Below are 14512 nucleotides of genomic sequence, written 5' to 3' on the forward strand. Positions count from 1 at the left end.
CAGTTTGTGTCATAATATGTTAAAATCATTGATCAGGTTTATTGAATGTCTGTTTACACTATTTTTTTTAGCTGAATACTTGGCTCTTCCACTTACGAACCTTAGAATTTTCAGATAAGAAAATGCCTGGAACTCTACAAATATATTTATGTATGCATAATTCTAACGATCTATAGCAGAAAAAATATTATTGTGCCAGTGAAAATGTTATTATTACATGATGAAGAGAGAAATGGTACTCCAAATCCATTCTCAAATGCATATTCTTGATTATCCATGGCATATCCATTTGAGAATATATTTGACACACCATTTTTATTTTCATCACATAATAACATTTACACTAACACTATTGTCAAATGCTCTTGACACTATATAGGTTAAGAACATGTGATGCACTTTGTAGTAATCATACTTTTAAAAACCTACCCCCCAAATCCATGTGTTGTGATCAAGGAGTCTATTTCATACCATACTTCTTTAGACACCATACAGGTATATTCCTATGGTTACTAATATGTTTTGGCAGCAAAAGTCACAGTGCAATGGGGTGAAATGAACTTATCCTGAATCAGCTTTAGATGGATAATCTAGAACATCAAGCAAATAGCTGCTTAAATACAACAGGTGAAAGGAAATTGGTGTGATCAACGAAGGAGATTATTTCAAAGTGTTAGACACCTTATAATGCCATCTACAGGTGACAGTAAAAAATCTATAAGTCAGAGAAACCCCATATGATCTCTCTTTTCAGATTTGTCTTGTACATGATAGGTGGAAACAGCATAATTTCCACTGTAAATCAGGTAGGTGTATGATAAATTAAATAATCCATCAGAGACAATAAGACACATTAGTACTACAGAAACGTGAGAAATTTAATTTCTGAAATGGTAACTTGGGAAAAGCACTATATTTACATACTACTCTAGGCTAGGATTCATGTCAGGGGCTGGCAGGATGCCAAGAAAAGCAAATTGATTGACAGCGTTATCCAATATATGTCTAGTCAGAGTAAGGCCCATTAAGTTCAACAGGCTATTCCTGGGTAAGTGTGTGACTATGCTAACAGAGAAAAGAGCTATCTGACTCTTGTCACTGGGACTGGGGCTGCCATGTTCAAATGGAGGTATAGAATTAGTCCATTTTTCTGAGAGCTGCTTCTCTTGATATGGTTTTATCTGGTGTGCATATCTAACACACACACCTTTAAGGTAGTTGTAGATTCCTATAACCAGATTAGAAACCTCTCATATCTTGCAGATGAAAAATAATATTGCTATAGTATCCTTGCTTTTACTGGTCAGAAATACTTGCAAATATTGCTGTACTCAATCTGGGTTTTCTTATAATCTTTATATGCTCACAACTTTTCCTAGTTTTGAATAAGGCAGTTTTCCTTGGAGAATTGTCCCTTTGGACAATGGCCTGGTTCTCACATCACATTATACTATAACTGAAAGCAAATGATGGATTAATATGAGCAAACATCATACATGTGAATCCTATTTCCAAGATTACTGTGCCACTCCTCCCTTTCCAGAAAACAAGCCAGATTCTGCCCCAGGGCTCATGGTTTGTTTCTTTCCAAACAAACCATGAACAGTAACCAAGGGATGTTCTTAGCTTACTGCCTGAGTTCAAACAACATGACAAGTCAGAGTTTGGCTTGTTTTTCTGGTGGTGTGGCAGCAGCAGGAGTGAGGTAAGACTAGAATGAGAACTTTAAAGTAGTGTGAACCAGCAAGCACACTGCTCATTCACTTTAAGCCACTGTTTGTTAAACGATGTGGCATGCAAACTGGTCCTTTGTTTGAAACCTACCCCTCAAAGATATAGCACACCTTTTTTGCTTTCTATTCAAAATCCTTAGGCAAGTGCCATATATATTTTATGAGAATTAAATGGATTAATCATTTCCTAAGTTGCATATCAAATGTACCACAAAATAAGATTCATGTGCATGCCCTGTTGAGAGCAGAATAGGCCTCCAGCTGCATGATAAAATAGATGAAACTCTAATGGCACTCTGCAGGGTTCTTTTAACCTTTGTGGGCTTGAGGCACATTTCCACTTGCTGTTGTACACCTGAGCACTAATGAGCCATGATTATAAGGTGGATGGGATGACGCATATGTCACATTTAAATGCATAATTTTCTTCAAATGCATCAACAACCGCAGTAACTTCATTCAGGGAAGAGGGGGGAAATAGGATTTTTAAAATGATGAAAAAGAATATGAAAAACTTTTGAAGTAAAGTGTCTTTAGCCCATTGCTATTTGATGGACCAGTTTTGAATGTAAAGGGTGCTGTTTTACCCTGGGAAGCATTCAGACATTCAAGTAGCACAGTCCAGAAATAAATGTACCACATGTGATGCTCCTGTCAATGCGGGATACACTGCACAGTGAAAACAGGAATCCATTCCTTTAGATTACAGAGGCTGTTCTCACACCCCTTAACCATTCCCACCATCCAGGATCAATTTGAATTGCAGCAATTAAATGTTCTCAGCCAAGTGTTCTGATCTCACAAATCACAGCCCTCTAGAGATCCCAAAAGGCTCATATAGGATTTCCTCTATCCTAGACATCTCTTTTCATTTAGCCATACCACACACAAAGTAACTGTCTCTCACAGCGCTACATGCACACCACTACTGGCAAAATTGCAGCTTTATTATGCATGAGTATTTTTCCAGTGCTTCCCTATTTTCCTGTGATGAACCACTTCAGCAATAAAATTAGTATCTGAAAAGACCCATTTCCCCCCCAGTGAAAATGTATGCAATTTCCCATCCACCCTATTTTAAGGCGTAAAAGCTCTGCTATAATTTATACTGTATTGCAAGCAGAAATATAGGGAAATGGTAAGAACTGCTTTTTAATGCCTGGCTCAGTCTCCTATCAGCATTATTTGTTCTCTCCCACCAAATTGGCCAATGACCTTATTAAGATATGAAAAGGAATTTAATTGGAAGGCTGCTGATTTAAAACAATCAGCAATAAAAACAAACATTGTTATGGAGAGGTGGGTAGGAGTAGAGGAGCAATACATCCTGCAGCCATAAATAGTGTTCAGAATTCTGCATCAGCTATATCATAATTCTGAAGATACATAGCAATAATTCTGTAGAAAGAACTTGAACCTAATTGCATTTGAAATATAGGCAAGAACTTTGAGGGATGAATCCACATCAAATAAACATGACATGCTGTAAAATAAAAGTCAAAACACATTACCAGGCAATAATTAATTTGTGACTAATTTTTTTATACAAAACATTCACAGAACAGCTCTTCTGTTGCTCATAATGATTGTCCAAATACTTAGGTACGTGAAAACAGCAAGCAACTTTCCCAGCATCTATTTTCTGACCCACCTACTTATGTCAGCACAAACTGGGCATTCTCCGTCTCTCTTTTCTTACCACCAATCAATAATGGATTTTTGCCTTCCTCTTGAAATGTTTCACTGCTTAGCACAGAACTAAGAAACCTGAGCCAAAAAAGGCATTTAGTCATTCCTTACAGGCTTTGACCATGACTGACTAGGGGCGATCTCTGCCTGCACTGTGGCTTGTCCCCTCCAGCACCCTCTAACACTAACTGTGCTTCAGAAGCTTCTTTTGAAACTGAGATTTCCCAAAGTGATTGGTGATACATATGGAGACAGAATTCAAAGAAGTCAGCTTACCAAGCATGTATGCATCAAAGGGGATTGTGCCCCCAGCAGTTAATGTTATTCCCAGGAATTCCTCATCAGCCATCCCAAGGCAGCTCACAAAATTAAAACATCAAAAACAATTAATGCATAATGACATTCCCCTTTAAAACAAACAAACACTGAATGCAGACTGAAACAAAAACATATTCAGAGAATGTTTAAAGGGAAATCATAGGTATGGGGCTACTGCTGGAAAGACTCTGTCTCTGCTGCCCACCAGCCAGATGTATCTTACCTGCATCTTCCCTTCACCTGATATATCTACCCTTCACTACCATAGTGCTTTTGCCACACTCAAACATTTCCAGGCATATCTCAAACAAATGTCCACATTATGAACCACATTCCAAATATTGTTCTCTCATGCAGTTGAATATACACAAAAGTGTTTTAGAAGAAATCTAACACAGTTTGAGAACTATCTAATTCCATTCAATATTTAAAGTAATAGTACAAAGTAATATATTTAGATAATAGCAATATAATGTTGATTTGCTTCATCACACACACTGGAAATTTTCTCTCTCATTTTTGCAGCCTGTCAAAGCAGCCTCAGCCTGTCTCCACCATTTCACAATCTGTCAAAGTGGTTTGGCCCAGAAATATTAGCAATACTCATTGATGTGTAAAACTCCTAAGAATTATTCCACGTGGGTGACCTGTAGTCTGTTCAAAGAGAACTTGTAGAGGATGCCCTCTGGAAAATGTGCATGTGTTTCTACAGCAATTTTATAAACCAGCTTTATCCACTTGCTGATACACAGAATGTTTTAAATATAAATACATTAACAGATGCATTAAATATATTACATGTATTTTTATAAGTAAGTCCAGTTGAATTCATTGTGACTTTCCCACTCCAAAGGTAAGTGGATAGAAAATTGCAATGAAACTGCATTAGAAAACAACTGCATCCATATGAGTGAAAAAATATTCTAAATAATAGTGGATGGTGCCAAATACCATATCCATCCAGTACAGCCAAAATGTCACTCGGCATTATCCATATTAGCATGAGTAAAAACAAGGTGTATCATGACAGAGGTTCATGAGACCTATGTTTAGCAAATAAAATAGTTCAAGAAGAAAATTAGCAATTTAGATAACATGGTTTGGCAGCTTCTTCAGCTAAATACCAGGTGCAAAGCTATGCCACATTTCTAGATAGAGTTGCATGTAACTGATGCTATTTGCACATGATTTTAATAAAACTGGAAAGTGGAAGACTAATCTGTGGTTGTACAGGATGCTTCCAAAATGGTTCAAGATATGAAATGGAATGGTAATCACAGGACATCTCTGAGACAAATGCAACTAGATATTGCAAGGCAAACAGTGTTGTTCCTCTTCCCCATCCATTCCCACATCTTCAAAACATATTCAGTATTGCAAAACTTGTTCTCTCTACATCTGCCTAAAGCAGCATTATAATTAAAGATATGTTTATGACCGGGCAGAGTACAGTAGATATATGAGTGATGCTGCTTAAGAGTTCCATGTTTCAACCCCAGAGGGATTCATACATTTTAGCTGTTTTGGTTTAATTGATGGTGTGCTTGAGGGTGTTTGGTGAATGGAACTAATATGTATTCATGCATATATCAAACTAAATAAATAAAATTAGGACTGAATTCTCAAAGGCAGTCACAATTCAGCTTCCTTTGGGCACCATTTTCTTTGTCTTTTCCAGAGAGAGATCACTATATCTCATGTGCATTTTGCGCAGATTTCCCAAAGGTTTTTAAATTAGATTTAGCATGACATAGTGAACAACTTTGAAACTCTAGCTCCCTGCATTGGCCATTTCAATCCATGATACTTCCACGGCCGCTTTCTCTAGAAATTATACCACTTGCCTACTCAGATATGTTGGAGACAATGTCACCCACAAGCCATTGCAATCCTTTGCCAACCATTAATGGTGCTCACTCAGGCCCATCCTCACATTCATTCACTATATCAAGGGGCATCAGGAACTTGGCCTCCATCACCAACATGTCCCAATGACCTTGCCTTTGACATCTGTGAAATCCATCTGACATTTGAACTGGGAGCCCACAACCATAGAGATCTACGTGTGCATGTTCGAGAACCCGAACGCACACTGTTCCTGATTGTGTGGAGGGGCTCCAGTGAATACCTCATTGTCATCCTGCCTTGAGCAAAGGAGTGACACATGTAGTCATATGACTGGCAACTGTTTAAATAAAAATACATAAACACCATTCATTGGGAAAGTGTTTTGCTTAATATTTCTATAGAAGTTAATAGAACTTAAACATTTAAACATGCATTCGTGCCCTGTGTTTTAATTAGACTATCTATCATATTATTTCATGCATGACATTGTTTTATGGTATTGTTTTACGCTATGAGATGTCTTGCAAGTGGGCAGCAAAGTGGATTACAAATATCTCATTTATATCCAATCTTTCTTCCATGGAATTTAAGGTGATGTACATAAGAATTCCTATGCAATCTTCTATTTAGACCAGCAATGGGCACTAAACCAATGATGGGCAACTCTCAAGGGCTGCATGTGACTACAGCGAAGGAAGTGTGGGTAGGGTGAATGTGACCTGTGCAATATAACTTCTTGTAAGAGATAGTGAAAATCACAGAGCTGCATTTTTTGCATCTTTCAGAACCTAAGAAGTGTCTTGCTGGATCCAATCAATGGTCTATAAAGTTCAGCATCCTCCCCCACCCCCAGCAGTGAAGCAGATGCCTATGGATAGTCTGTAAGCAGGACCTGAATGATACCCTTGGGTTTCTCCTTGCAGTTGCAAGTAATAAAGGCTGTAATCCTGTGCCTACTTAGGTGGGTGTAGGCCCCCCACTGAACTGAATGGGGATTATTTCCAAGTAAAGATGCATAGGTAAGAACACGGCACATCTCTTTCTCAGCACATGTCTGCTGTACTCTGGAAGATGTCCATTCCCAGGAGCCTAATGGTGCAGTGCTGTGCCATTATTCAGAAGGAAGCCTTATTATATAGTCAACGGGGCTTGCTTGCGAAGGTGTCCATGGGATGGGATCTTTCGGCTCCTACTCAAAACTTGCTTTCTAGAGAGTAAGTTCTGCGGAAACCCAGTGAGACTTACTGCTCACAGGAAACATAATCTAGGGTTGTGTTGTGCCCCTCAGCTGCACTTTTCTAACAGCAGCAACACCTGCGTGTGACTCTCGCAGGACTGAACGCACAGGTGGAAAGAAATGGATTGGCTTTGCCTCTTTTATGCAGAAATATCTCTCTCGCGCACACCCCTCAGAAGCCAGGTGGGGTGAGGGGTCCTTCGTGCTTCTCATCTGACTGGAGAAATGCGCCGTCCCCGGGGGGGACAAGGTTCCTCAGGAGGAGCCCAGCCTTGGCGTCGAAAAAAGAGGAGGCCGGCTAGCTAGCTGGCGTGCCAGGGAAGAAAGCGAGCGTGGGAATGGGAGCGGCGGACATTTCCCCTGCTCGCCCGCCTCGTCTGGCGTTGTTGGGGAGCTGAGGTGTGAGGCGGGAGCAAGAGGGAGGGAGCGCGCGGGAACCCCTCCCCCTCCCTGCTCGCGCTGTAGGGGGGGATGGCGCGGCGGCGCGAGCAGCTCCACAGCCTCCGGGTGCCGGCAGAGAAGCAATAGCCGGGGAGGGGGAGAGAGCTGGCGGAAGAGCCAGGGAAGCAGCAGCAACAGCGGCGGCGGCAGCAGCAGTTCTCTCCCCCTGGCTGCTCCAGGCAACTGCGCGGAAAGAGCCTCTCCCCGTCTGCTCGCGCTTGGCTAGAAAGAGCCGCCCGCTCCTCCGCTCCTGCTCGGTTCTCGGGCTGCGCGTGGCGCCCGGCAGGAGGGAGGGGGCGGGCTGCGCTGGGCCACGGCGTGCCCGGCACGCGCAAAAGGAGCCGCTCTGTCGCCAGTGCCGCCTGGATGTCAGAGGCTCCTCGCGAGCCGGCGGCCAAAGGCGCTCCGCAGCAGCAGCTGGAGGGAAGAGAAGGAGAAGGCGGCAGCCGCGACAGAGGAGACGACCCCGCGCACGGAGCTGGGACGCCGCAGCCGGCTCGCCCCGGCCATGGCCTCCAACTTTAACGACATAGTCAAGCAAGGCTATGTGAAAATCCGCAGCAGGAAGCTCGGGGTGAGTGGCGCCTGGCGCGCGCGCGCGCGCTTTGTTCCCCCCTTTTCGCCCTCTCTCTTTCTCGCTCTTGTCTGGCAGCGCCTGGGCGGCGGAGTTGGAGGTGGGGGTCGCCTGGTCAAGGCGGCGCTGCGAGCCAGGAGCCCGCTGTCGTTCCTGCGGCGGTGCTTTGGCAGGCGGCGTGGGGGGTCGGGCGGGCGGGTGTGCGGGGATGGCTCGGCGGCTGCTGGCAGCAGCAGGCGCGCTTGGATGGAGCTGCTGCTGCTGCTGCTCTCGACTATTGTTTGCCTCCCGTGCGTGTTTGCCCGCTTGCCTGCCTGCCTGCCTGCCTGCCTGCCGAGGTGGAGGCGATCATCGCGCTCCTGGGCGGTGCGGCCCGATCCCTGTCCGCGTTTACTCGGGAGTAGATCCAGCAGATTTCAGAGACGCAGGGCTCCCAGTTGAGGGTGTTTATAGGGTTGCAGCCTGTTTAGTAGGAAGAAGCCCATCGGGAATAGCTGTCGCTGCCCACAACCGATCTCGTCTGTGTTAGAAACAATACCTGCGCGCATAAGCGGAGAGACAATGGAAACCCATCACCTGTTAAACTCGTTGCCGCCACCTTTATAGGCGGCAAGCCTAACGACTAAGGAGTAAGTCACACTGAGCACAGCGAGACTTGGATCTGAGTCAACATGTGGAGGATTGTGCTGTTAATCACACACCACTCCCCTACCCCTGCTGTGGCGTGGCTGCCTTTCCCGCAAACTGGGGAGAAGGGCATCGTTCCCTTTAAGCATTTTCCCCAAGCCCTGGCTCACCTTCTTTCCGATTCAGCTGAAATCTATAACAGGTTGAAATTGTGGCTGTGTCGAAGCTCCCGGCACTGTGTTAACTTTGTGCCTGTTGTATAGTGTGTGTTGGATGCATTGCATTGAAAGGTGTGTTCGAAGGCACTCTGTCAGAAGAAAAGCTTTGAAAAGTCTACAGGTTTCAAAATAGCTCCTCGCGGCCTAGAAGTAGGAGGAAAGGTAGACAAAATAGGCAAAAGTAGCTGCTGAGTAGAGTGGCACACAGGTGATGATGGTAGGTAGAAAACATCTTTTGAGTTGTATGCTTGATTTAGTATTGTTGGTGGAGAGGATACAGACTTAGCTAGACTAGGCAAAAGGATAATGGTACATTGAGCAGATGGACAGGAGAGTTGGCACAGTGATGGATGCTGCTGTCCCCTGTGACTAGACTACTGACCGATCTCAGAGTTTTTGGAGGCAAGGTTGGCTTCAGACAAAAGGTTGGAATCACCTGGAAAGGTGTATGAGAAAGTTGAGATAATTATTGGTAGAAGTACTTGCCTAACTTTCAACATTCACACATGCTTTAGAAATGTTACTTCTTGCTAGGAGCTGGCAGATACTATGACAGTTCCAAAAAGTAGTAATGATAACTGTCTGGTTTTGCTCTAAAGTAAGAACCTCTTTAGAAATTTGTTAGGAAGAAAAAGGAGTATTGACCAGCTTGAAGGCAAATGTGGAAACCATGCAACGAACCTCCGATTTAAAGTTTAATTAGACTTATAGTTTGAGAGCAATACATTGAGATTTGATACGATACCATGGACAGAACCAGTCCTGAGCCATGCGATTAGGATATTAGCCTGTGCCAAAAGGAAAACAACAACAGTACATTTAAAACCAAGGAAATATTGTGATGCCTGGAAAGCTGCTTGCTTTGGAAGTCATGTAAACATCTGTCTGACATCTTAGTGGTCACTAAGGCTATCAGTGGAGAGCTGTACTATGAAACACTGCTAGTCATTATGGTTATACGCTGCCACCAGGATCAGTGGTACAGGGCTCTGTTTGTCAATCTTGGGGAACAATAGTGAGACAAGGCTCTTGCCCTCATGTCTTGCAAGCCTAGCAGATTGACCATTGTAGGAAATGGCTGTTGGAGTAGATGGGCCTTGGTCTGATTCAGCGAAGGTCTTCTTATGTACTAACACCCACATGAGATCTCCTTTTTATTTTATCTGTGTTCTTTGCTTCTTCTTCCCTCCTTTTATCTGATGGGGAAGAATGTAACACACTTTAATAAACAAGTCTTGATAAACAGTTGCCACCTCCTGCTCACTAAGCTTACTGGTATATATATATATATATATATATATATATATAGATGGTTTTCTTGGTTTACAAAAGTATGTGCAATCTCTCTCTCTTTTTCTCTCTCCAAGTAACATTTTTTACAGATCAGTTTCATTTGTTGAGACATTAGGAAGAAAAGGGGGAAAGAGGTGGGGGGGGGAGGTGAGTGGGGGTGGGGTGGGGTCGGGTGGCGATGTTTCTATTTTACTTAATATATGTGGGGGTTTGTGTCAGCGTCACTTGTGCAGGTTCTCCGCTATTCACTTGTGTTCCTTTGGTGGTGCGAGAGGTTGGGGTTGGCCTAGGGTGTGGTTGTTTGTTTGTGATTGGCTGTGGTGATCTTTGATTTCATGTGTGAGTGGGGTGAGTGGGTGTTTTGGATCAGGTTAGCCATATTGATTTGTATGCTGTTGGTGTATTTTTGTCAGCCTTGCTGGGCTGTATATGTGATAAAGGGGAGCCCTACCGGGGTGAAGGCGTCTTCTTCTGTTTGTCCCCGTATCAGTTTCAGTTTATTGGTTAATTTTTCTAGTAAGGCTGTTTCCCATACTATTTGGTACCATTGGTCCATGCTTACTCCTGACAGGTCTCTCCAGTGTCTGGTTATGGTGTTTCTGGCTGCTGAAAGTAGGTGGGTTATGAGTTCTTTGTGGTGTAAATGGCCATTATTGTCTTGGAAGATGTTTAGTAGGGCTAATTCTGGGGTGATTTCTAATACTTGCTTAGTTATTTTACATATTTCTCGTATGGCTGTTGTCCAGAATAGTTGGATTTTGGGGCACGCCCACCACATGTGGAGGTATGTGCCTGTGGAGGTGCACCCTCTCCAGCATGCTGGTTTTGATTTTGAAGGTGTTTTATGATGGTCAAAGGCGATTAATATTGAAAGGAAAAGTTCACTTTTGCATCCAACTGTTTTTCTTAGTCTTTTGCTGAATGACTATCATTTGAGTTGGCTTGGCTGTTTTATGATGACATCCTTTTCTGTTAGCTTTGTACTGGAAGGAATGTGTTTTTGGGACACTATTGTAGATAGGCTCTCTCCACAGGTGTCCTTCACTACAACACACACACAAAATCTGAATGAGACTTTTCGACTTAAAACCCTGTAAAACATGTAGAATTATAGCTTTCAAATACAAATGGCATCACTAATCAGCCCAGTTATAATATATAAGGTTATAATGTATATACCAACTCATGGCTACATGGTATTCACAGATGTTCCTAATAAATAAGTTCCTTGCTACATTCCATACTCTTCCTACACTAAAGATTTCCATGCTACTGTTTCTTCTGTTCTTACACATCCAGTTTCCGCTACACGTAAAGTCCATGGTGTTACTGTAAGCCTCTTAATGTATTTGTCTTCTGGAAACATAACTGCACAGACTTCCGTGTAGCAAATTCAGCTTCTGTTCGCCAAATGAGGAACATGTGAATAGGAAATGCAGTCACTATTTATTCTGAGGTACAAGTACTCCTATACAGAAAGGGAAATGCAAGTCACAACTGCTGCTCAATACGTTTAGTGTACCACTATGTGTTGCCTGCTGTACTGTCATGGAAGTGAAATGGTCCACATTTGTAGGTGGGTTTTGTTCAGTACCATGTGAGGTACAATCATGTTGTGGAGAGTTATTTGATGGTAGGAATTTTATACCCCTTATACAAAGGGCCTGCACTGGTCCCAAACTGAACCTGTCCCAGGTGAGCGGTGGGAGGGAAGTATTTTGTGGTTCATTGGCCTATTAGTGCTGCATAGTCTGTTCTTATATGTTTGGCAGTGATCTGTTGCAGGAAGGATATACATGTTTAGTGAGTGTATGTGGGTTGAAATATTCTTTCAGTTTTGTGTTTGTGTCATTCTGCATAGTAATTTTGTCTGATCTTAGTTGTATAGATATGGTTATGGTTATGATTATGAATGTGGACATTGTGTATTTATGTATCTGCATTTTGCTCGATTGAAATTGTGATTGTTGTACATCTATGTACTTCAGTTTGATTTTCCTTCTGGTAAATGGCTTTGCGATTTGAGGACAGTATGCAATAGATAAATGGACTTAATACTTAAATAAATAATATAATGTTGATAATGTATAGTAGTGTTTCATCTGCCACTGTGGATGTGTCCTAGAGCATTGGGACAGCACCTGTCAGCAGTGCTGATCATGTGGGGCAAATGACCATTGGATGTGCCATCAATGTTGAACATCCAACCAGCCTTTGCTATATTAAATACGCACCAAGAAGGGTTTTACAGTATTAAGACTATACTGTTTGGAAACAGTTGCCCTAGGAGCAAAGAACCTTACTGGAGTGAAAGTAACATTTAATGATATATTCATTAGTTAATCTGGTTATTTTTGTGTTTTCAGCTGTGATCAAGAATGTTTTTCTTTCTCCACCTATGACTATGGACCTTTCTGTCAATTCGTCTGGCTATCAGGAACTCTCAATCAGGGTAATATGTTGAGGGAATCAGATGATATCAGAAAACTTGAGTTGGTGTGTGGTTGTGGGTGATCATTCTTCTCTACATCAATATTAAGCATTATGTGCAGTTGTTGACTTTTAGCAACTGGCTTTCTGGTACCTTCCAAATGTCCATTATTACAACGCAGACCAGCATTATTCAGGCTTTCAGACTTCAAGGTGCTTCCATCCCTACTCCGGGGTAGGAATTGGCACAGTGGAAATGCATATGTTGAAAATGCTAGTTCCTTTTTAATAATTCTATATTTGGGGGGTACTGTTTTAGGATCAATCAGAAGATTTAATTTACAACCTGGTTCCAGTGTGCCCAGCAATGCAGCAATTTCTTTTATATAGCCACTTTTAATATTTCCCTGCTCTACATGAGGAGAACATATAACAGACAGCAAACTGCATGCTTAAGCTGAAACTGTTATCTTGAGGGACTGTGTCTTATATATTTATATGAATGTGTTCCCCTTCCGAAAGAGATAAGAGAGAGGCCATGTGAAATTTAAAATTCTACAAGTGGCTAGAAGCTTATCACAGTGCTAATATATATTATCTTTGCCCTGGAAGCTGTGCTTTTCTTTGCAGAAAGGGTGTTCAAGGCTAAGGGAAGAATAATCATAAATTGACCTTTGGAACATTTCGCTATCTTGACAGGGCTGTTAATTCTGAGAGAACACAGTGGGGTTGTTGGAATCCCAATTACAGACTATTGCGGTACAGCTGACATGAATGTGTGTGTTTTAAAGCAGCTTAAATCAAGGTAGAAAGGTTCCCTCATGCTCTTTGGCTGGATAGACACCACTCCCAAAATAATGTTTTAAACTGAATGGCAGTGTCAAACAATGTCTTGGGAAGTAATCACTAAATCTCAGCAGGCCTTAGAAGGTTAGTATTATTGCTGCTTGATGCCAGGGCAGGATGACATTAGTTCAGTAGAACAATGGAACACAGAAAACCTTATTGGGAAGCAAGAATTTTTCATACTTCATAAAATAAGGGAAATAAATCTGATAATGCTTTATATTGAAACTAGATATGACATGGCACAGAGGAAATATTTGGGGTATGCTCAATATTTCTTTACTCATCATGATACTACCTTTTTTGTGTGATGGAAAATAGTGATGTATTAGGACTTGTAAAGCTTTTGAAAGAGTGCAGAGATTTCTGTTGCAAGTTGGAATTCTGAATGCACGTGCGCATGCAGACACAAACACACAAACTGTGAAAGAGGCCATAACCAAAAGTGCAAAGGCCAACCCCCAAAGTCTTTTGTTAACAGGTGGTAATGATGCCAATCAGTGGGCCAATCAGATAAATCTGTATCTTTGGTGCTTAAGCCCATACAATCAACAATAAAAGTAATGGTTCTGTATAAAGTATATTTTGTACACAATGCTTGAACTACCTTGGAATGTATTTTATACCATTTATGTTAATGGGTGTAGAAGAGAAATTGGCAAAGGGGCATTGTAATGTGAATGAACATTTTTGCCAGTGGCGGTTGCGATCTAATTGAATGAAGGGCTAATTTGTAATGTCTGAAAGCAACAACATGTTTGAACTGGAACAAGTTAAAGCTATGCAATGACTCTCAGGGTCCATCAAAGCATAATTCTTATTTATTTGTTTGTTTATTTTTGGGGGCAGTCTGGATACCTTTCACCTAGATAACACTTCTATTGAGGAGATATTATGTCTTCCCCAGTACAGTTTTCAAACAGCTGCCATAACGTTGTTTGTTGTTGTTGTTGTTGTTGTTGTTGTTGTTGTTGTTGTTATTTATTGTATTTATATACCGCTCTATACCCGGAGGTCTCCAGGAAGTTCACAGAACAAAATCAAAATATAAAACTACAAAATATATAATCAAAACAAAAACAACCCAATACCCCCCCAAAAAACCCCCACATATTAAAAGTGCATAGAACACTGGGAAAATTATATTCCTCTCTCCACTATTCAGTGTGATTATTATGTGAATGTTACTGTTTTTCTTTTAAAGGAAGCAGCACTAGGCAATTCTGAAGATCTAATAGATGGCCAGTAATAACCGGCA

The 14512-nt window shown here is 41.9% G+C and overlaps 1 protein-coding gene and 1 long non-coding RNA gene across 2 annotated transcripts in view; both read left to right on the top strand.

Annotated features, from left to right (window-relative positions):
- Nucleotides 1-14512, top strand: part of LOC308481711 — a 490911-nt gene that overhangs the window by 163510 nt on the left and 312889 nt on the right. The gene's annotated exons all lie outside the window — the stretch shown is intronic.
- Nucleotides 6374-14512, top strand: part of DOK6 (docking protein 6) — a 189573-nt gene continuing 181434 nt past the window's right edge. Inside the window, exon 1 of the mRNA XM_081014274.1 lies at nt 6374-7840. Coding sequence (XP_080870400.1) covers nt 7775-7840 — 66 coding nt within the window. The 5' untranslated portion in view covers nt 6374-7774. The remainder of the gene's footprint in view (nt 7841-14512) is intronic.

The sequence above is a fragment of the Podarcis pityusensis genome (genome assembly GCF_964106645.2).
Source record: "Podarcis pityusensis genome assembly, chromosome: 7".
In the NCBI taxonomy this organism is placed as follows: domain Eukaryota; kingdom Metazoa; phylum Chordata; class Lepidosauria; order Squamata; family Lacertidae; genus Podarcis; species Podarcis pityusensis.